Source organism: Phaseolus vulgaris, chromosome 3 (genome assembly GCF_051622355.1).
Source record: "Phaseolus vulgaris cultivar YP4 chromosome 3, ASM5162235v1, whole genome shotgun sequence".
Classification (NCBI taxonomy): Eukaryota; Viridiplantae; Streptophyta; class Magnoliopsida; order Fabales; family Fabaceae; genus Phaseolus; species Phaseolus vulgaris.
The window spans coordinates 50119705-50143098 of NC_143500.1; the positions used below are offsets into that span (position 1 = coordinate 50119705).

Here is a 23394-nt window from a genome sequence, read left to right on the forward strand (position 1 = left end):
ATAAATATTTTTTCTTTCTTTTTTAATCTAATTAGTTCTAAACACAACTTCTACGATGACAATTTCAACAACTAGTGGAAGCAAAATTATTAGTGTCAATATCTCACCAAGTCTTTTTTTTATAAACCCTCGTTTGTTAATATATAATTTTGATGAAAGTGAATTATATAAAATAATCGTAAAATGGTTTTAGTATATTACAATTTAGATTAAACAAGAACGTGGCATTAAATTTTGGTGTCATTAAAGAAACAGTAAGATACATAAATCATAACATAATACTGGGTATTTTTATTAGTGTACTACAAATTAAAAACTGAGATATGATACTTAAAAAAATGAAAATGAAAGCAATTAATCGCATTAAATATGGGTAGACATTTAAAAGATGAAATTGAATTTGAAAATGTTATACCTGCAGATATTTTATATATGATAGTATTAATTTTGCATCTCACATTTAAGTACGTTAGACGCATACATACCAAACGCGACGCTATAGAAAAGAAGACGTACAAGTGCATTAAATAAGCAACTAAACTTTACTATCTTTAGCGTTAAGTAGTTGTCTCATTATCACCACTCACCTTTATTTACGTTACTTACATAATGAATATCACCACTCATCACTTATTTACCAATATATATATATATATATATATATAATTATATAAATAAAATAAAATTTAACAATATCTAAATTTATTTAAGTGCCTTTAAAAAATTTATTATCTTGTTAATTTATTAAAAATGTAAATATTTGATAATTTAAAATGTGAATTGTCAAATATTTTATTCTCTTATTTTACTCATTAACAAAACGATTCACTCCTTTGTATTTTTCTTTGCGTTTTTTCTTCTTCTCTCATCTCATATTTATGAGTCCATTTTTGTTATTATAATCATAATAATAAATAATTAAACTAATCAGTAAGTAACATTCCTTTATTTAGTTTCAAAATAATCATGGAGTATATCTTTACGACAGTTATAACCTATGAGACTCGGACACTTCTCTTAAATGGATGTATCTGTGTCCGACACACGTATCGGTGTCGACACTTGTACAACACTCGTACGACACTTATCGGTGAAGTGATCAATTCAAAAAATATTTGTTGGATTTTGAAAACTCTAACACGATTTTAACACAATTTTAAAAGGTATAAATACAATAATTTTCTAAAAACTCAAATTTATTGTATCAATTTTTATTATGATTATAAAAATAAGGAACAAATTCTTTTGAACCAGTCATGAAAAATATCTTCCTGCTCCCAAAAGAATCTGAAACATACTTTTGCACATAAATATTTATTTTCAATTTATATAATTCAAAATTATATAATATATAGATTTGTGTCCCCGTATCCTACATTTTAGAAATTATAGTATCTCCGTATCTGTGTCGTGTCAGTATCCGTATCTGTATCTGTGCTACATAGGTTATAACATAGGTTATAACCGTTCTATTTAATTTTTATTTTTTAATATATGGTTTACTGAAACTGTGAAAAGAGAATATTTAGTATTTTTGTAAAATTTTAAAATTTAATTATTAAAATTGATAAAATTTATAAGAATATTAAAATGTGTAAGTTAAGAAGTAGTATTAAGATTAAATTTTGACTGAAGTTGTATTAAAATGATACGATTTACCTATCTTTAAAGTTATTAAAAATAGGAAAAGGCATGCTTTAGAATGGCATGGTTTTAGGTAGTAATAAGAATAGGAGAAGTAATTATAATAATGTGTTAACATCACGCAATGTCATGAAGAAGATATGGCAGACGTGTATTTGAAATTTTGTAATTTTAGTTTTGATTGATCCAAGCGTTGACCAAAATGTCTGATTTTAAACCAATATTTATTGACAGAGATTGTTTCTGGAATCGATAATGAAACTTAAAATACAGATCAACTTGATCATATTTTTTTGGGTTCCATTTCCGATTTCTTCGATACTTTGTCTCTTCCAAAAATTAAACATATAAATAAAGAAAGAAAAAAATCGATGTTGTTGATCTGGCTCAATAAACAACATCCTCAAGCACAAGACACTGACACAAAAGGTCTATTATTTTAAAAATTGAACAAAACTCAATGAATGTTGTTCCTTCCAAACAAAATACATCATTGGAGGCTAAGTTGTTTGATAGGTTCATTTGTGTTGGATCTGAAATGTTGAATCTAACACTAAGCTTTCTTCCATGCTCCATGATCTGGATCAAATCAAAGATTCGTTTTTAAATTTTTCTCTCTTTTACCTTTTAAGGGTCTTCAGGAATAGATTCTTTCTAATTTCAATAGTACCAGATTGAATTTGAAACTTAAAGCAACACCTTTGGCTTTGAACCAAAAACAAAACACACACAAGCTTCTTCGTACTCATTTAAATTTCCAAATGTCATAAAAGTATCAGAATTCAAAATGATCCATGAAACATCTGATATGGAATATTATGCAACCACCTTACATAAGGCAACTTTACCTCATTAAATAACTTCACCAAACATTTTGCAAGTAACAAGGGTTTGGGGGAAATATTCATTGCTGCTTTTCCGCTGAGATATATAAGAAAACACGGAAACTAACTTTTAAAAAAATTTGAAATAAAGAATAGCCCTGTTTTAAGATATCATTCGATAATATATTTGTTTATTTTAAAATAAATACACTTTCGTTAATTAATATATTTTTAATAATATAAATGTGTACATTATCATTTTATTATATAGTGTTATGTATGATGACTTTATTGCTTTGTACAATGGTTATATAAAAAATAGATGGAGAAGATGATATAATTTAAAATGGTAGTAATTATTTAGAAAAAGAAATGTGAAATAGAATAATGGAAGGAGGTTGTGTGGGTGTGATGGCATTGAGGGGTTGGAGGCTTTGAACTTTGTGGTTTGCCCAGTTGGACAGATAACAGCTTTTACAAGCCAGCTGATTATTTGACTTTTAACCATGACTTCAGCTTGTGGGTCCCACCACAACATAGACAAAAAGGAACCTCATTTCTTAAATAATGTATGCAAAATCGAAAAATCATTTTAATATCCTTAACAAGTTTGGTTTTTGCGAGAGTCAATGTCCCTTCTCCCTGGATTCCTAGCAACTGTTGTTTTTCTAGAGTTGAAACATTTTAGAGAGAGAGAGAGAGAGAGAGAGAGAGGGAGAAAAGAGGAGAATGGGGTTACTCTGAATTGAATTGAATTGAAATATCTCTTTTTCTTTTCTCTACTTTGCCTTTTCTTTTCTTTTTGGATTTCAATTTAAGAAAATACTAGTACAGTGGAGAGATATCAAATGGGTTTGTTTTGGTTTTACTTTCTTAGTAAAAGAGAATTTGATGTGGGGCGCTTTGCTTTAATTATGCTGCAGTGAATTCAAGAGAGAGAGAGAGGGAGAAGAAGAGAATCTTCCTTCACCTTCGATGGCTATTCAGGTGTTTTGTCGAGTGTGTCCTGCTACTGATTGAGCTTCAGGGATTCTACTACATGTAGTTTGATTAAACCCATTTCTCTTTCAATTATTTTTTCTATTTTTGGGGCTTCTTGTTGCTGTGAGCTGCCTTGCAAATTTTGGGATCTGGGTTCTAGGGTTTGAGCTTTTGACTTTCTCTCTCCTTGGGTTTCTTTCCATCTGTTACTATTGTCTCTCTCTTTTTTCCTGAGAAAATTGGTATTGAAATCTATTCTGGGTTTTCCGCAAAAAAAAAAAGACTCTATTTATGTCTTTGTTGGTTTTCGCGTGAGATGGTGGGCTGAGTTATTTGTTTTTCTCAAACAAAAATCTCATGTTTCTCAAATTAGATTGTTGGGGGTAGTAGGGTCTTTAAAGATTCAAGATTCCTTATCTTTTGTTGGTGAAGGAGTTGAAGCTGAATTTGTTATAGATTGATGTGATGGGCTAAAGTAAAGCCTGTTGTTTTGTGTTGTTTGAAGTGTGGAAAAGAATCTGAGATTGGTTTGTGTGAGGAGAGGAGAAAGGCAGCATGCATCTGTCACTATGGAAGCCCATTTCTCACTGTGCTGCACTGATCATGGACAAGAAGAGCAGGAGGAAGAATGAATCCAATGTTGACATAAAGAGAAACTCATCAATGCTTCGGAAGCTGCAAGAAAACAAGCTCAGGGAAGCCCTTGAGGAAGCTTCTGAAGATGGCTCACTCTCCAAATCTCAAGACATAGACCAGCCGGACTCTGCTGCCAACCAGGATGATGGCCTTGGGAGATCCCGATCGCTTGCCAGGCTGCACGCCCAGCGCGAGTTCCTTCGAGCCACCGCTCTTGCGGCGGAGCGCATCTTCGAGTCTGAGGAGGAAATCCCCAGCCTCCAGGAAGCGTTTTCCAAGTTCCTTACCATGTACCCTAAGTACCAGTCCTCTGAGAAGGTTGATCAGTTGAGGTCTGATGAATACTCACATTTGTCTCCCAAGGTATGCCTCGATTACTGTGGTTTTGGACTCTTCTCTTTTGTTCAGACAATTCATTACTGGGAGTCTTCTACGTTTAGCTTGTCTGAGATTACTGCAAATTTGAGTAACCATGCACTTTATGGTGGTGCCGAGAGAGGAACTGTTGAGCATGATATAAAGGCTAGGATTATGGACTATTTGAATATCCCTGAGAATGAGTATGGCCTTGTTTTTACTGTCAGCAGAGGATCAGCTTTTAAGCTGCTTGCTGAATCATACCCTTTCCACACAAACAAAAAGTTGTTGACCATGTTCGACCATGAGAGCCAGTCCGTTACTTGGATGGCTCAGAGTGCTAGGGAGAAAGGTGCTAAAGTGTATAGTGCTTGGTTTAAATGGCCAACCCTCAAACTCTGTTCCACTGATTTGAGAAAACAGATTTCCAACAAGAAGAAGAGGAAGAAGGATTCAGCGACTGGTCTTTTTGTGTTCCCAGTTCAGTCTAGAGTAACTGGGGCTAAGTATTCGTACCAGTGGATGGCCTTGGCCCAGCAGAACAACTGGCATGTCTTACTGGATGCCGGTTCGTTGGGCCCCAAGGACATGGATTCGCTTGGTCTGTCCCTCTTTCGGCCTGATTTTATAATCACTTCATTTTACAGGGTTTTTGGATATGATCCCACAGGCTTTGGGTGTCTTCTGATCAAGAAATCTGTAATGCAAAGTCTTCAAAACCAGTCTGGTTGTACTGGGTCTGGAATGGTGAAGATTACCCCGGAGTTTCCAATGTATTTGAGCGATTCTGTAGATGGTTTAGATAAATTTGTTGGAATTGAAGACGATGAGATCACTGGGTTGGGTGACAAGACTTCTGAAACTCGTCAGGGAACACAGTTGCCTGCCTTTTCTGGTGCATTCACATCTGCTCAGGTCAGAGATGTTTTTGAGACTGAAATGGATCAAGACAGCTCCGAAAGAGATGGAACTAGCACCATATTTGAGGAGACGGAGAGCATATCTGTTGGAGAGGTGATAAAGAGTCCTGTGTTCAGTGAGGACGAGTCATCGGACAATTCATTTTGGATTGATTTGGGTCAGAGTCCATTGGGGTCTGATGGTGTAGGTCAATCGAGTAAACACAAGATAGCTTCCCCGCTACCATCTTTCTGGTTCAATGGGAGGAGGAACCAGAAGCAACCTTCACCAAAACCAACATCTAAGATGTATGGCAGTCCGATGTACGATGACAGAGAGGTAAACCTAGGTGCTCATGAGGACCGCCGTGTGCTGTCATTTGATGCGGCTGTCCTGATGTCACAGGAACTTGACCGGGTCAAAGAGGTGCCTGAAGAAGAGCATGTCGAGGAAGTTGATCATTATTCAAGAAATGGTAATGGATCAGATCATCTGCATGTGGATGAGATCCTGGAAGAACCTGGAACCAGTGAGGCAGTCAATAATGGATCTTGGCTCAATAATTCAACTTCTCTTGCTCGGCATCAAAGCTTGGAGAATGGCTCTACCTCTGAAATATGCGCTGATGTCAAAGAGAGTGCCATAAGAAGGGAAACAGAAGGTGAATTCAGGCTGTTGGGTAGGAGAGAAGGGAATCGTTATGGTGGTGGTAGGTTTTTTGGTTTGGAAGAGAATGAAGCCACCAGTAGGGGAAGAAGAGTGTCATTTAGCATGGAAGATAATCGTAAGGAGTACCTTAGCCAGACCATAGAACCAGGAGACGTATCTGCAACTAGCTTTGATGATGAAGAGGTGACAAGTGATGGAGAATATGGTGATGGACAGGACTGGGGCAGGAGAGAACCAGAGATAGCATGTCGTCATATTGACCATGTCAATATGCTTGGTCTCAATAAAACTACACTTAGACTTCGGTTTTTGATAAATTGGCTCGTTACCTCGTTACTGCAACTGAAGTTGCCTGCTTCTGATGGGGGTGAAAAAGCAAATCTTGTCCACATATATGGTCCGAAAATAAAATATGAAAGAGGTGCAGCTGTGGCTTTCAATGTGAGGGACATAAGTAGGGGGCTAATCAATCCAGAGATTGTTCAAAAGCTTGCTGAAAAAGAAGGAATCTCTCTTGGTCTTGGTTTTCTTAGTCATATACAGATTCTTGATAGTTCAAGACAGAATCGGGGAGCTCCCAATCTTGAAGATACAACTCTTTGCAGGCCAATGGAGAATGGTCGGCGTGATGGAAAAGGTAGCTTTGTAAGGCTTGAAGTTGTTACGGCTTCTCTGGGCTTTCTGACGAATTTTGAGGATGTATATAAATTGTGGGCTTTTGTTGCTAAGTTTCTGAACCCATCATTTATCAGAGAAGGTGGTCTTCCTACTGTTCAAGAAGGCTCTGAGACATGAGATGGCAAAGTTGCTCGCAACTTCAATCAATTTTGGAAACTGAACATGAAATATTATTTGTGAGAAGTTGCCAAAAGGGGCAGCAGGCAAAGCTGCGGGAAGAATGAATTGATTGCTGATGATTTGTAAGCTCCTATATAGACGCAAACTTATTTTCTGCATCGAAGCAAGATAGGGCAAGCGGGGTGGATTTGTTAATTCATGTTTCTTGTTGCTTACATTTTTAATTTTCCTATTTTGTTTTTCGAGTTGCTTGTAGAGTTGGCTTTAGAGATTTGTTCAATATGGGAAAGCCATGTTGTACTTTGAAGCAAAGATTGTATGGGTAGAACTTCTACTGATATATACTTAGCTTCCATTGCATACGAAAGGATTTCCAACTTCTGTAAAAATGTAGCGTTCATTGTCATGCTACACTTTATCATACCATCCTTTGTCCTCTTTTTTTCTGACATTTTTTTGTTCCTATATGTTGGTGTAACTTTGGTCATTTAATTCGTGAGGAAATGGAATCTGTCAAAGTGGAACGAATGTGGCGATGAATATGCCTTGGAACATTGTTTTTCATTGTTCTTTTTACTCTGGAATTTTTCAGACAACTCATTCCTAAAGTTGATTTTTTTTTCTTCTACTAATTGGCAGTGGTGATGAAGACTGACGATAAGGATCATTGTTAAGGAAAGGTGAAAGAACAAAAATCTACAAGTTGATCAATACTCTACTATTTCTGAAACTGGGTTATACTTCTTTTAGTAAATATATATGCATTTAATTTTGCTCAACTAGCTGCACCTGTGTTGTAATCCTGCAAACGTAATGTAGTGTTTGCGTGTACAATCGCCTCAGACTGCAAACAGTGGAGATTGTCAAATTACGGCTCTTATGCTTTGTGGATTCTATGCTCTGCCCTGAAAGTTTTAATACCTCTTGACTGATGTGATTTAATTAGATGAATAGATGATTACATTATTTTTAAGTAGTTAATGATTAACAATAAATTAATAAATGATTAATTGAAAGTGCACCTTTTTATTCTATTGATGCGATCCTCTGTTTGATTTGAACCTTGATTAGGTTATATTTATCTTTGGCTCCACTTTTCTGTTCTAAATATCTTTTTATTGGGGGTGTGTATCATAGCTGAGCCTCACCCACTAAGTTTTGTTTCAGAAGAATAAAAGTTTTATGATGTTTTTCCATCCAGCGGTTGACAAATCAGTGAGCTCTCAATTAGTTTTTTTTCTTTTCTTTTTCAATCATTTGTTTGCTGAATACCACCAACCTTTGATATGTTATGATGGTGAAGGAAAATCATATGATGCGGGCCAAAAGTTGATGAAGGAAAAATAGTTTTCAAAGAATGAAAAGAGAAGAAGACCGCGCATATATGATTTTTTAAAAAAAAATCGCAACTTCGAAACGTTTACGGGTATTTTTAATGAATAATTTTTTCCGTTTTTTTTCAACTTCATGGAATCCGGAGTGTTCCACTTCCCCATGACGAGTTATCGAAATTACGAGTTCTGACGTCAAAATAAACTGTAACTGCTACATTTGGGATAGTCTTCGGATGATTTGTGGGATATTTCGACTGTATAAATTTTGATGCAACTTCAAGTTGGGCTGTGATATTTTATTAGATCTGACAAAACTTAATTGATTGATTTGGAGTTCGTTGATGCGATCTTACTATTGTCGAACGTGGGGAAAGATCATGGTGCAATACGATTACACAATATTTTATATAAAAAATTCCGTATTAGCTCAATACATGCGTGCACGGTGGATACCATTATCATGAACACCAAAATTGCAGTATGCTTTGTTAAACAATTACGCAGTGTAACATTTACATGTAATGCACTTCAAATTACATGATAAACAAGTAATGTTCCAGTGTCAGTTCTGATGGTTGTTTAGTACATTTGGAGCAAATCCGAAGGCTATAAGCCAGAATCGGTTCGAAAGAATATTGGATGGCAAGTATTTCCCAAGCAGAACTCCTGACTAGATCTTGGTTCAAAGTATAATTTTAATTCCATATCAGGTTGCAAATGGGGAGTTAGTTCACAAGTTCCGAACAGTATTTCAGAGATTGGGCAAATGATCGCTGGATATCTAAGATTCTATCATCTTGATGAGAAATGTAGCCTCCAATGCCGATTCCTTGGACTGCAAATAACGGTTTTCTTCCACTAAATCTGTGGTCAAATTCAACAATATTGGCCGCTTTGGATCGTATATTGAGAGATCACGAACTCGTGCAACCCATTTTGCTGCTTCCCATACCCCAAACCTGAGTCATGAAAATAAAAGCCAAGGTTCATTAGCACGGTATAACCTGTTAGAATATAGGTTCATAAGCAGCATCAAAGAATATTCGCATCAAAGACCTAAAGCGTGGTTTTTCCAGCTTAAACGAACAGAATCCAAGAAAATATGAAAAATTGCATTCACTTCAGCGAGACTTTTTACACACGGGTGAGTTTATGAAATCCAACACTAACATCTTTGTATCATATTTATTACATCTTTTCAATGGTTCAAAAACCACTTTTCAGAGTTCAATTATGTTTAGGTTTCTATCTTTTATTTCTTGCAGTAAAATTTTAGAAGTATATTGGCACCCTTATATTGTAGAAGTCCCTGCAAGGCAATAAACAGCTTAGGGTACATTTAGATGGTCGATAACACAAGTGAAGAAATTGTGATATTCACTTATTCCTCATATACTTAATCCTATGTCTTGGTCTTACTATCTAAAGTATAAACTAATTTAGGTTTTATTCAAGGCAGAAGGGGAAACGAGATGAAGTTTGGATATTAGCATTAGAACAAATACTTAAGCATTATATCATACAATGTAGTTATAATTTAAACTTCATCTTACTATAAATAACATAAAAACAGATTATAAGCATATAAATGTAAATCCTAACAAAGTTTCTAACATCGATACATATCCAACACCATTTCAGCAGCTACATTGAACTGTATATGATTTTGGTTCACTTTTAACATAAGTGCCTTTATTCTTTACTAAAATACTACTCAATCAACACCATAGAAAACTTGGATATGATGTTAGGAAGTTATGCAAAGATATAAATAACGTACCTTGTATTGAAAGATGAGGTTACTAATACAGCTGGATAAAGGACATCCTTTCGTATATTGTCATATGGAGAATATTCTCGAATTGCAAGAAAATCATTGAGATCCCAAGGGTAGCCAAACTCTTCATAATCAGCAGCGATAAGTGGCAAGATGGGATACAGAAGAGTGTTGGTTGGATCTAAAAAAGGAACCTACAGAAGAAACCATAAAAAAAAGTAATTGAGTAATTGACAAAAAACATTTAAGGTGGAGCCTAAGTAAACCAAAACCTGAAAGCTAGCAAACATTCTTAAATACCTTCAAGACTGCAGCACGAAATAAATCTGGAGAACGATTAATGGCAGAAGCAACCAATAGTCCTCCAGCACTATATCCCCAACCAGCCAATTTGTTTTCATGCACAATATCATTTTCAATGAGAAATTTGGCACAGGAGATGTAATCATTGATTGAATTATGTTTCTTTGTGCATCTCCCATCATTATGCCATTTCTTACCAAAACCACCTCCCCCTCTGAAACATGGCACCAAAACTATCATATAAGGGATAAGACATTGGAGAAAATAAATTTACAATAAAGAATATCCATATTAATATGGATTGAGTGCATGGTTACTATGTAATGTGAATCCTACCTAACATCAGCATATGCAACAACCCAACCTCGATCTAGGAGGCTTTTTAGTTCACTGCGCCACCTTTTATCGAGTAATTCACCATAAGCTCCATGTCCATGCAATATCCCCGGTTTTTTAGCCTGTGTCTTATTGTTACGTGAAAAAACAATAGTCAAAGGTATAAAGAGTCCATCAAATGAAGGGACCTCATATTGTTCACAGGCATAAAACTCAGACAGCTCATTCCACAACTGGTCATCTTCAAAGTTAGCATTCACAGGATTGGAGTGTTTGGAATTTGAGGACTCCATACTAATACTGGCAGAATTTTTACCATAGAGTATTCTTGTCCTGTCATGAAGCATGTTTTGTTGTTGAATGATGTTCCACCGACCCGTGGCCAGGTCATAATCAACCACAGCATCTGGCACCTGGGAGAAACTTGCAATGAACATGTCGGGATTTGATGATCAGGTCTTTCTTCTAGGTAGAAATACAAATGCACTTTGTAATATGTGTTGAATAGAACTACACTCTTAGCCTAGTAGATTGAACAAGAACGGACCTCCTAAGACCATATAGATATACACATGGATAAAGATATAGATAAGCATAATAAAAGAATTACTGAGTTCCGTATGTAACTTTCTTGATGTCTAACATGAAAGCTTTTTATAAAAAAAAGAAAAAAAGTACCGAGTATACTACAAATTGGTGTATAAGCCAGAAAAACCCAACAAGGAGGTAAGAGGAAGAAGAACCTTGACATGACAAAAAAACAATTGTACTAGGCTTACCGGTAAACATAAATCATGAAGTATTTTTTGGAGGCGCAAAGTTTTTTACAACTTCTCAAAATTTCCTTGGATGCATATTTAACAGGGCCAGTGAATGGTCGTTCAAAGTAGATATGATATGAAGATAGACATATGTTAACAGAATTGTGAAGAGAAATCATCTTCAGAAATTAACATAAAAAAACCAAACAATCGTTCACATACCACAGGTGATGATATTATAAAGCGTGCGACAGATGAGAAAAAGTCATAGTTTGGTCCAGGCGAAATTTGGCAAACATGTTTTGGAAGCGACAAGTACTGTAGATCCAGCTTCCTCAGTTTAAGTGACCCCTATCACAAAAATAAGATATTCTACGTAATTCAATGAGAATATAAACCAAAATTACATCAAGAGTTTATCTGTACTAGATATAGTAAATTCTCTTCCATTACCTTCCCAAAGGGCAATGGTAGTCCAACTGAACAAAGTTGAACTTTTTTACCTTCCCTTACAATGAGTGCTAAGTACTTATCACTAAAATCAACATCCTCAATAATCAAGTCTGGGTCATCCACTAATACCTCCTGCAGTTCATGAGACCGAATATAACAAGTAAGGCAAAGCAGATTGTCTCAGGAAAGTTAACTAAGAAAACATGAAAATGAGTGAGTGTATTAAGAAAATATCTCACTGTCTCAAATAAACCTGTTTTCCTTATGATATAAAAGAGGAACAAAATTAAAACAAGCTAACTACGGATAAAAAGAAAATGTGATGTTCCAAGCTACCTCCCATTTTCTTGTACTTGAAGGATCATCCGCTGAACTACAAAGAAGATAATGATAATCAACTGATTGCCCACCTTTGGGAGCATCTGTAAATAAATAAAGGTAACCTCGGTGATGTTCAATTATGCAATGTGCTAGAGCATCACACTCCCAAACTAGTTTCAAGCCTGACAACGGGTCAGCTGCATTTATTAGAAAGACCTAAGAAATGGTTAGAATTATTATCCAATACAAAGGATCTTAAGTTTTCAGAGTTCCTATCAAAGGTCTTTTACCTTTGATGATGTGGAAGAGAATGTATTCACAGTCACGTATTGGAAGTCTTTCGTGTGCCTAATATTAATATAAACACTTTCATCTGACTCTTCCAAAAGCAAAACATCTTCATCAGTGGATCCAATCAGACTGTAGTAGACACTGCAGTCATAAACAGAGAGATGAAATAAAGGAAGATCACAAACTTCAATGCTTGCAATCCTAAGCAGAAATCAAAACTAAGGGATTCGTTTAAAGAAGCAACTTAGATGGAATTGCTAATAAAGGTTTACATTCGAGATTCACTCAGGTTACCGAGATAAAACTTCAATTGTGATCTAAATTTTATCCTTCTTTTAATTCTGTAACAGCACCAAGCCACCAAATGATTAATAACAATTCACCCACCGGTAAGGCCTCATTTTCTGATCTGTCACAACATAAAGCAATGCATGTCCGTTTTTAGCCCACGCCAAGTTCGAAACTCTATCTGCCTGAGGTTTACTGCACAACGAACCCGAATTCAAATTTCTCACAGATAACTTGAAGTAGTCGTTTTCTTTATCATACATAGTGTATGCAAGAAACTGATGATTAGGTGAAACTTCAGAGAGTTCCTCGTAAGCATAACCTACAAAAGTCAGGCCAAACAAAGTGTCAGCACTCCAGAACATTATAAACTAATATGAAAGGTAATATGTGATTCATTGGGCATTCCAAGGGCAAAGTTTCCAAGACAAGACATCTGAGTAGTTCCATAATGGTCTGATGCTCGATACGACCAACAACAAGAGTAAACCCTCATTTTAATCCTCAAAATAGTCACTAAAATTAGAAAAATGTAACATAAATCCTCAATATTGAAATTTGTTAGTCATATTAGTCCCTATCATTAGTTTCGTTAAGGACATTAAGGATAGTGAGTTATAAAATTTGGTGACTACGATGATAAGAAGATATACATTTCAGGTATTAACATAACAAGAATTTCAATTTCATAGATTAATTTGAAATTTTCCAATTCCAGGCTCCGATAGCACCTCACCAATTCAAAGACTAAAAGGGAAGTTTAGTCTAACAACAATTGTTAGGATATAGAGAGACACATTGTGGCACCATCTTAGAATTTGGGTTTTAATTTAACACAGGTGAGAATTGTTCTCCCTTTTACACACCATTTTAGTGATATGACTGGTCCAGTCATCTTAAGATCGGTTACAGTGACTGCATAATTTACCTCCAAACCTCTCGGCTTCTAGATTATAATCAACGAGCTTCTGCTCAATGGCTTTACCCGTAGTGAAATCGAACCCTGCAGGGGGATACTTATGCGAAATGAAATCATCGTTCAAGCTGGCCAATCTTCGGCAAAGGATGGGATAGGGTTTAGCCTCTTCGACGCGGCGGTAGTAGAGCCAGGGGCCCCAGCGAAAGGGAGGGGTGGAGAGGTCAAAGGGCATGCGAGAGGCCATTTCGAAGTGGAGCTTGTTGAGGAGTTTCTCTGAGTCAGACATGACGGCCTCACTGTACTTCTCCTCTTGCTCCATGTACACGTCCATGTGACGCATCGCCACCTTGTCGCTCACCTTAGACATCCAGCTATAAGGGTCTTCCCACGTTATGCTCTGGAAACTGAACTTCTGCAACTTCTTCGGGGCCTTCGGTGGGCTCGGCGGTGGCGCCGCCTTGTAGTGGCGCCGAGCCACGTAAGCGAAACGGAGCAGGGGGCGCATGGGTGAACTTGGAGAAGGGTTTTACCTCATCACAAAACATAAACCCCTGCTTTGCTTTGCTTAGCACTACCCTCTTTTTTTTTTCTTTCCTTTTCTCCCAAATAATATAAAATTTAGATTAAACATATATAATTTAATTACTCCTGAATTCTGCAAATTACGAATTTATTAAATCAATATTTTTATGCATTAATCCAACCTAAAATGTAGTTTGAATATATTTATGTCAACGTTGACATCTTATAAACTTTTAATTTGATTATTATATAAAAAGGATAATCTTAATTTTATAATGTAATTTAAACTCGTTTTTAATTTCACTCTTTAGGTAGAAAAGTTAAGAATATTTTTATGTACATTTTGAATTGACACCTAAAATTTGATATTAAATTTTAAATGTTATGATATTTCATAATTTTTCATTACCAAGTCATTGGACAAATATTAAAACTCTTTACTTTATCTCTATCACACTCACGTGGTTATTGAGTGCAACACTCTTAGTATTAAAAATATATTTATTTCATTGATTACAAAACAGAAGTGAATCTGCTTATTTTAATTAAATTTCAAGAAAACTCTTATGTAGAAAACCTTGATTATAATGTAATGTCACGAGTTACCAAATATATGTACAAGTCAACAAAAATAATTAAAAATTATAATTATCAAACTAGATTACACCAACATGTTAAATAATTCCATGTATTCTCCTATTAATAAAAGTTTTATATCATATCAATATACTACTCACAAGTTAACATCATGTTGAAGATGTTCAAATAAAATAAATTGACTATGAGTTAACATTGTAAAAAAAATCATGTACTAGATCTTCCATGAGCATGTCTATATATAAAGTATATCTTATACTGTACTACAAATACATATGACAGAAAACGCATAAAGAAGTTAGGTATTCCCAAATCTTAACATCAACCTTAATAAATTAAACATGTAATAATAGATAATGAGTTGAGTCAGACATAACATTCGTCCCTCATTTTTTGTGAAAAGAATATTTTTAATGTTATCTGTTAATTAGAAAAGAAAATCACAATTCACCCCTTCTTGTGATTTTTCATTGTAACGAAAATACCACAAAGTGTCCCAACCCACAGTGGCTATTCATACCTTTTGCGTTTGTGTATTTACATTTGAAGGATGATGAAACCAATATGAAAATAATAATGACAGAATTGGGGAATCTCTCAATGTCGTCAATATCTAATAGGACAACACCCTTGTGAGGGTTCTCTCTTGGGAGATTAAAAACCAAGTTGATTCCAAACATGTTCCGCGAGAATCCCCTTGAAACTATAGAAGATTTTTTTTTGACGATGGTGTTTTGAGAGTAGAATTCATTGGCGAGGTTGGATTTAGAGATGACATAATAATGAAGGGGAAGTGGCTGTATTGGTGTATTGGTAGTAGGAAAGGAAAACCCATGTCTTGAGGGTGGAGGAAAAGGTCTTGTAGTGGAAAGGGACGACTGAAGGCAAAATATGTCTAATAATTGGAGTCCAAAGTTAGATCCTGACCAAATGTTGGCAGAGGAAGCAACAAATATTGGTGTTAAATCTTCACATCACCTGACAGAACCAGTTTTCGGATATTCATTCATAGTATTTGGTTTCTTTTGGTTGTCTTTTGTGAACTGCCCAATTTTAAGATGTTTCTAGTGCCCTGTAAAATCTTACTCACGTACATATCCATGAATAAAATGACTCAAGGGTCATTATTTTCTCCCGCTTTTATAGATCTGTCATGCTTTTTTTTTTTTCAAAAGAAATATTTTTTTATAGTTCAAAAAAGGGCTATAAATATAAATAATTCAATTTTATTTAAATAGTAAACTAAAAGATACACATATTTTTTGTATATTTGACACAGGGTTAGATAGTACATAATTGATGATAGTAATATAATTTTTATATAGTGTATTAATGGAGGAAGGTATCAATTAAAAAAATATTTACGTACTCACCTATATGCACTCTAAGGAGAAATGAGCAAAAAAATTATATAGTAAATAATGTGATTAAAAAATTAAGTTAAAAATATTGTGGGTGCGTGCGTATAAAAATAAGCATGGAAGCATAAATACAAAATCAATACTTGCTTTACCATATGAAAAAAATGAATTTGAACATTACACATTCGTCCGTGTGGCACGTGCTAACATACAACATAGCCCAACTGCGTGAAGAATACAGCTGCAGTGCTTTAGAGCTGGATAGCCAGTGGAAGGAATGTGTTCCGCGTACAGCTCCTAGTTAGCAATATATGTACATGGAGCAGGATCAAAGTCATAGATGATATGACTTAACAGCACTCTTGTCTGAACTAGCAGTTACTGAGAGAATGAACTCGCCTCAATGCTGTACATTGAGTTATCACTTAAGCTAAAGTTTGGTCTCTCTTCGTTCCACTTCAAAATCTCCTTTGCATATTTAAGTGCTGCATCAACACTATCAGGTTCCAGCCCCTTCACCAAGGAGACATACATGTTTCGCCCTGTAAGAGATGAGTACAGCCTCTTAAACTTAACCGCTATGTAATAGGAAGCAAGCTGAGAAAGGGAGGGGCTATTGTTAATGCTGCTGCTGTTGATGCCAGAGCGATATCGACTAATTACTGGACGAAAATCAGATAACCAGTCACACTTGCTAAGTGGGATTCGTTCAATTTTCTCCTCAAACTCATCTAGTTTGTTTAGTATCAACAGGAAGTCCATTTGTTCGAAAGTAGGATGAGTAACTATGGCTTCGAAAAGCTTCCTGCTCAATATCATCTTGTTTGTGCGACAACCGTTTCCATCAACAGAAAATTGATCATAGTCGCTCAAGGAAACACAGAAAACGACCAATCCAATGTCCTCAAACATTTCTAGCCACTTGCAATTTTCTGCTAGCCCTCTTGCATGTATTGTAATCAGTTGATACCTGTAATGAAGGAGAGCAAAGAATGGTACAGATCAGCAACATTTTATAGCTGCTTTAGCAATTGAATCAATCAGGGCTACCCAAAAAAATTCTCACAGTAATCATTGGTGCAAATATTTTCACCCACCTAACTAAAGAATCATGCAGATCAGCAGTGTCCATAGTTTCCTCAGGAGCTGATTGAGGAAATGAAAACTCTACACAAGCCATCCCATTGGATGAAGTAACTCCTTCAGCATAGAGAATATCTAAATCCGAGGGTTCATAATCCGTCCTCAATATCTCAATAGCCTAAACAAAGAATTGAAATGTTAGTTTCTCTATGCCATTAGCACAGCAATGCTTTTCAAGAGTACAAAACAGATATTATGGAAACATTAAGAAAATAAGGGTGCAAATTTTGTACATATTACTGAAGCACTGTAGTGCTTAATGGATGGATATAAAGCAGGTTGAGTTTGATTAGTTAGCAGATAAATCAGCTTACATTAACCCGAAGCCTAAAAACTGAACTTAAGTCTAGCCAAACAAACAAGCCATGAGAGCAAAAACTATATGCTAAGCTCATATTCATACACTATAAATTTAATGAAGATATATTCCAGCCTAATCGAGGATCCCATTATCTTTGATAACCCAAAATTTACCATATATTTCTTTTTTCCAGCATCATCCAGAAAAGATATATAGAGTGCTCTTAACAATTTTGTTATATGCAAGTGAAAAGCAAATACATGTCAATGGTCATTCAATTCAAAACTCGTGCACTTAAGTGAACAAGAGTACATGCATAAATTAAAGTTGCGATGAAAATAAACACAAAACAACAGAATGATCCATACCCGCTCTAAAAAATAACTGGCCACACTTGGCAGCAATTCTATTTCATTTCTTCTTTCATAGGTGGCCTTGATGGCTGCATCATTCCATAACTCCTCAATCAGTGGAGCATACTCACGAGTAGCAGCTGGAAAGATAGCATCAAGCTTGCCCGCAACCATAGTTTTTAGAAGCCAATCAGAAAATGCTTTCAGTCTAGTGCCAATGGAATAAATTGTCTTGTCGCCAAGTTTTGGACTGGTTCCTGAACCATAATGATATCAACCAATCTTTAGTACAAGCGGACAAGCTAAATGTGAAATTTAATTGTCTCTTGTACGTAAATCTGCAATGATCTATTATTTCTGTCACTATCAGTTGCACATCAACTTTCCTTTTTTCTCTTGGTTGGAAATGTATCGACATATTTAATGTCTCCTATACAATTATTTTATATTCAAAGCAATTAGAATGAGTTACGTGAAGGGGCTAAAAACTATGAAGTATGAAACATAAGGGTACCATAAAAACACATATAAGCTTAATGAATAATAATATTGGGACCATCAAGTAGATGGTGCACTGTGGACGACTTTATGCATCAGATTGTGGTGCTATAGAGGGAGGGAAGCTTACTGAAACAAAATTCTATAGATTCTAATCTATTTTAGAGGGAGGAGAAGAAATTAGAACTAGTACCCGTAGTGTCAAGCACAGAAGATTGATTTTTCTTTAAATTCCCCAGGCTTTCTTCTTCAAAACGCTCACGACCCTCAAGGAGTATGCCAAGATAGGCGTAGACATTGGTCTGAATGGTCAACTTTATACTTTCACGCTCATCTTCTGAGAAGGGAGTGCTTTTGTAAAGAATCTTGGCCTGACACAAGCATTTACAATTCTATAAATACATCCATGTACACAAAGGCAGACAAAAATGTAGGTAACTATTGAAAGTAATGTCATCGGATTTTTTTTACGTAGCAGCACATTGATAAGGATTAAATAGAACTTAGAAACACCTAAACAGTTTGAAATAATAATGCTTCAGGTGCCTGTGCATAAGCATACAGCATCAACCACCGCTCTTTAAACTTGAGATTACTCACAGAAATTTTCTCCAAGTTAGTTTCTTTTCAAATTGAATTAAGAGATGATGATTTTGATGAACATATGCTGAACGCAATTATAAAATGAAAAATCACCTGCTTGAAAATAGTGCTTGTTCCCGACCCAGTGTAACCAAGTAAGAGGAGCTTATGAACTATTCCGTGGTCAAAGTGATCAGGAACTGGTCTGGCAACCAGATTGGAGGATAGAAACCCACATGAATTTGAACATTTAGAATTAGAAGGAGCTGGTAGCGACAGTAAAGCACATACAAGCTTCGTTCCAGCCTAAAACGTGAAATAGAAGAGTGTAATAATGCAAATTCAACATTAGCTTAATAATAGATAAATAAGCAAAAAATAAAACGTTACCTTTCCCCAAATGCACCCTTTCGTATTTTTCTGTCCTTCTTCTTGGTATGAACCATCCTCGTTGACCCAAAAATGTGGGTTACCAGCACACTGAACTCCTGCCAACTGCTCAACCAAAACAAAATCCTTTCAATAACTTTTATTTTTTAACAAAAAAGATAACAATTAAAAAAACAAAAAACAATTAAAAATCAAGATACACCATAGAGCCGTTCAAAATTTTCTATTATTTTTTAATATATTGAAATTCCAACCTGCAACATTCGAAGCTCGACTTTTGTTATTTCCCGGCCATTAATGAAAACCTGCGTGTTTCCGTTGCTAGCATCCGGTTTGATGGGACCCCCAACATTCAGATGTGGACTAATAATTCTACAAGGCTTTTGTCCTTCCTGCGAAAATCACACAAATAATCAGAACAGTAAAACCAAAGAATTCAACACAAAAAATTTCCCAAAAAATACACACATACCTTCCCCCAAAAACCAGACACCTTATCATACCAATAGTTCCCGGGCTTCAAATTCTTCGGAGGGTCAGCACAACTCTGCAACGTGACAAGTTCCTCAAAAGAAAGAGCGTTCCCATTCACACAAATATACTCAGGTGGAAGCTGGTTCACTTCACAAAACCTCTCCGCCTTCATAAGTTGTCTAATCTCCAAATGATTAAGTAATCTCTTCAAAATCCGCGAGCACTTGCCCAAACTACCCCTCTTAGATTCATCAATAGGAAGACCAATGCAACCAACACATTTGCGACCTTCCGGCATCGAACCCATTGCTCTCAACACACAATTCACACAATACTTAGCATCACACACGAGACACACTTCTTTCTCCGTTAACCTATTCCCTTTCAAGCAGCGATAGCACGAACCTTTCTTCCCCTTCCTCGCACTCTCTCTCTTAACCCTCTCTTTCGCTTCGAGCTCATCCCCCTCGAAACTCACCACAGGTCCTCGTTTACCGTCCCATTCAGGTTCGGGATAGTTAGTTTCCAAAGGAGAAATGTGAGACGATGGATAATCGGAACTCAACGAGGAAGCGTAATCTTGCTGGCTCGAATCGTTGAAATCCAAACTCTCCTTCTCGCAGTTCGAATGCCTCAACAACAACGCGCTCGAGTCTCTTACGGTTCCTAAATTGTCCGAAAACGAGTTTTCGCTACTCAACTCGCAAGCGTCATTAGCTTCCGCTGCGGCGTCTCCGAAGGCGATCACGGATGTCGGAGACACCGTGGTTCTGCCGGAGCCGCCGTCGTTGCTCCGGTCGAAGGCGATCACCGACGTCGGAGAAACAGCGGGCTCAGAGTTCGGTATTTTCAGCTCCTTCGAGAATTGAAGCTCCGGCGCCGAAAGCGGTTGTACCACCGGGAAAGAAAGCTCGTCAGAGAAAGATACCTGCGATACAGCGACTACTGTCGCCACCGGAATCATGTCGATGGTGATAGGAACTGCCCGGGGAAGATCGTACGACGGGTCTGGTCCGCTGTACGCGACGGCGAAGGAGTACTCCTCTTCCTCGTCGGAGGCGACGTCGGCGATCACCGTCATTGTCCTGACCGGCGACATGCTTGCCCTAATTTGGAGGAGGAGGCAACATTGAGGAATGATACTAAGAAAAGGTGAATGAAAGTATGAGGTGATGAAGTTGGCACCAAAACGATAGAAATTGATGTTTCAAAATAAAGGAAGGAAATGAATATTTTATTTGTATTTGGAAAGAATAAAGACGGTTAAGACTTTAGACTTAACAGGCGAATAGAAACAGTGAAGGAAGGAAAAGGAAACCTAATTTTAAGTGGGAAGAAGAAAAGCAAGAGAGGGTGATATGTTTTGTCGAGAATGCAGCAACGAAAAAAGTGTGGATTCTGATTTTACGTAAGTTTGGTATGATATGTTCAAATTTGAAAGGAGGAAAAGGAGCAATCGGAAGCAGTGAGCAGCATTGAGGAAGGGCTAAAGGAAAAAAACGTAAAAGCGCAAAAGTGAGGAGTGGAGAGGGAAAGAGGTGGGAGTGGAATCTTTTGTTTGGTTTTTAAATTTAGTTTTTAGTTTTTTGTGCATGTGGGGTTGGAAATGGCGTCGTCCTTTTGCACAGTGCAATTAGTATCGGAGTTTTTGGCTTTTTGTTGCAATGGATAGGAAGAGGGACCATGGGCAGAGAAGAAGGAAACCAATCCATCACACACCACGGGCTCCGCGTGAAGGCTTTTAAGTGCCAAACACCCCATCCTACTCACGCATCAAAACATTCACTCCTTCCACACCCTTCCATCCAATTAAGAGAGATTACCAAAACCTTCAGCCAAACTATGTCTTCAGCTGTTATGTCAAATGTTAAATCATGAACTAGTGTATGGATCTATTCCAAGTATCGTATCCCATCGATCAATGCCTCTTCAAAACCCCAATCCAACAACTTGTTTCTTTCCCATTTGTCACCTGCCCAATGGAAAAACAGCATCCTAAAATCTTCCGTCATCTTCCTTTTACTCAAGCAAAACTTAATGGATGACCCGTATCAGAAAAATATCACTTTAAATGAAAGAAATTGAACCACACAAAACTACATATCATTTATTTGTTTATGTATTTTCAATGATTAACGATCTAAAATGATGTAACTAACTGTTTATCTAATTAGATGAAATCATTAAAGATGTATTAAAACTTATTAAATGAGGTATTAAAACTTTTAAGGAGTAACATATAATTCAATCACCCAAGAAAATGTAAACATTTTCTACTAATATTGTTTGAACACGGCTCTAGCTAAGAGAGATGTCTCTCCACTAGAGCATATAGTTGAGATTGATTAAGCTCCAAACAAGTTTCACTTGCAGAAGATACTCTGACGCTTAAGTAAGTTAATAAGATCATAAAATATAATGAGTATAATTTAAAATATGAGTTGAAAGTATTGTCTATGTTCCATTGTGAGTTGTTTTTTTTTCTTATATAGGATAGTGTTTTCGTCCTTCCCCATGTATCTAGACTTATTATTGTCTTAATTGAGTAATAAATGTTGTCTCCTCTTATTTAAGGCTGATTATCTAGATCCCTTGATTTAACATTAATGTCCTTAAATATTAATATCGTAGGTGATATATTTATACGCAATATCAGATTCGGCTCATAATGTTACAGTCCCCTGCCTCAGGCATAAGTCAATGAGGCTAAAAGCGAAACTTACTCTGACGATCTCCAATCAACCTACATATCTCTTAACATCGGATTCGACCCATGATGTTACAAACACAATACAAAATAATTGATAGGACTGGGATAACTAGTAAAAAAAAATTAAGATCATGCTAACTAGAGCCCTAGTGCTAACCAAAGCTTTAAAGGCACTGTTTAAGGAATTAAACTTAAAAAAACTGTGTTTGTCAAAAAAAAAAATTAAGACTAATCTATCTTTACTCATTTATCTAATATGATCCAACTTTTTATCTTCCAAAAATGTGTTCATGTCATTACAAAAGGCACATATATGTTGGGAAAGAAAATAGTAAAAGAGACATATTTTTTGGACTTCTTATATGTATTGGCAGTATACCCAATTATTTATGACGGTAGTATAGGACATGGGCTAGAGTCTTCACTGTCAAATTTTGCTGGAAGAAGGCAAGAAAAAAGTCTTAAATCCCGTGGAATTCAATCTAAAGGAAAATACTACACAGTCCCATAATAATGAATAGTCTTGGGTGCTAAAAAGGAAGGGATGCATGTGAGGGTGATAGAGAAAACATAAGGTAATTCTTTACTGTCAATATCGGAGAAGCTATGTTACTTTATTTTGGCGATCGAAAATTAAAATACATTTAAATCAATTATAATAAACAGCAGTTAAGGCAGTTGCAGATATATTTAAATCAGTTATAATAAATAGCAGTTAAGGCAGTTGCAGATATTTCCTGAGAATCAAATACACATCCTACCAAAATTGAATAACGTTATGGGAAATTAGGAATCTTCCTAGAAATAAGTTAACACTTATATTTGATAGATTTGATTCATCATAACAGAGGGCTATAAATAAACCATTTAC

The 23394-nt window shown here is 36.1% G+C and overlaps 3 protein-coding genes across 6 annotated transcripts; 1 reads left to right on the top strand and 2 right to left on the bottom strand.

Annotated features, from left to right (window-relative positions):
* The first annotated feature begins 3045 nt into the window (after positions 1-3045).
* Positions 3046-7705, top strand: LOC137808350 (uncharacterized). The gene is made up of 2 exons (XM_068609421.2): positions 3046-6931; positions 7449-7705. The coding sequence occupies exon 1, from the start codon at positions 4005-4007 to the stop codon at positions 6804-6806; it is 2802 nt and encodes a 933-aa protein (XP_068465522.1). The 5' UTR covers positions 3046-4004; the 3' UTR covers positions 6807-6931; positions 7449-7705.
* An 899-nt stretch (positions 7706-8604) lies between these two features.
* Positions 8605-14196, bottom strand: LOC137808348 (Prolyl oligopeptidase family protein). 4 transcript variants are annotated; one of them, XM_068609419.2, is made up of 11 exons: positions 13602-14173; positions 12773-12995; positions 12385-12526; positions 12217-12310; positions 12110-12141; positions 11774-11905; positions 11543-11671; positions 10560-10972; positions 10221-10437; positions 9924-10114; positions 8605-9102 (listed from the first exon to the last, which is right to left on the bottom strand). In XM_068609419.2, exons 1-11 carry the CDS (start codon positions 14095-14097, stop codon positions 8925-8927), a joined length of 2247 nt encoding a protein of 748 aa, XP_068465520.1. In that variant the 5' UTR covers positions 14098-14173; the 3' UTR covers positions 8605-8924. The 4 variants fall into 4 exon arrangements, 3 of the variants coding, with proteins under 3 accessions (XP_068465520.1, XP_068465519.1, XP_090155852.1); XR_016519270.1 differs by having other exon boundaries at positions 10560-10982; positions 12110-12310; positions 13602-14176; XM_068609418.2 differs by having other exon boundaries at positions 12110-12310; positions 13602-14196.
* A 2005-nt stretch (positions 14197-16201) lies between these two features.
* On the bottom strand, positions 16202-21442 carry LOC137808349 (extra-large guanine nucleotide-binding protein 1). The gene is made up of 8 exons (XM_068609420.2): positions 19812-21442; positions 19594-19731; positions 19340-19444; positions 19064-19255; positions 18561-18738; positions 17885-18126; positions 17170-17333; positions 16202-17042 (listed from the first exon to the last, which is right to left on the bottom strand). The coding sequence occupies exons 1-8, from the start codon at positions 20910-20912 to the stop codon at positions 16451-16453; spliced, it is 2712 nt and encodes a 903-aa protein (XP_068465521.1). The 5' UTR covers positions 20913-21442; the 3' UTR covers positions 16202-16450.
* Positions 21443-23394: the final 1952 nt, after the last annotated feature.

Excerpts from the sequence above, each read along its gene's own strand:
- LOC137808350 (XM_068609421.2), top strand. The coding sequence starts at position 4,005 with ATGCATCTGTCACTATGGAAGCCCATTTCTCACTGTGCTGCACTGATC.
- LOC137808348 (XM_068609418.2), bottom strand. The coding sequence starts at position 14,097 with ATGCGCCCCCTGCTCCGTTTCGCTTACGTGGCTCGGCGCCACTACAAG. Across the intron at positions 12,311-12,384 it reads TCTCTTCCACATCATCAAAG|GTCTTTCTAATAAATGCAGC; the intron begins GTAAAAGACCTT and ends ACCATTTCTTAG. Across the intron at positions 10,438-10,559 it reads GTTGCATATGCTGATGTTAG|AGGGGGAGGTGGTTTTGGTA; the intron begins GTAGGATTCACA and ends GCCATGTTTCAG.
- LOC137808349 (XM_068609420.2), bottom strand. The coding sequence starts at position 20,912 with ATGTCGCCGGTCAGGACAATGACGGTGATCGCCGACGTCGCCTCCGAC. Across the intron at positions 18,739-19,063 it reads CAAGCACTATTTTCAAGCAG|GCCAAGATTCTTTACAAAAG; the intron begins GTGATTTTTCAT and ends TGCTTGTGTCAG. Across the intron at positions 18,127-18,560 it reads TTCTGTGCTTGACACTACGG|GAACCAGTCCAAAACTTGGC; the intron begins GTACTAGTTCTA and ends ATTATGGTTCAG.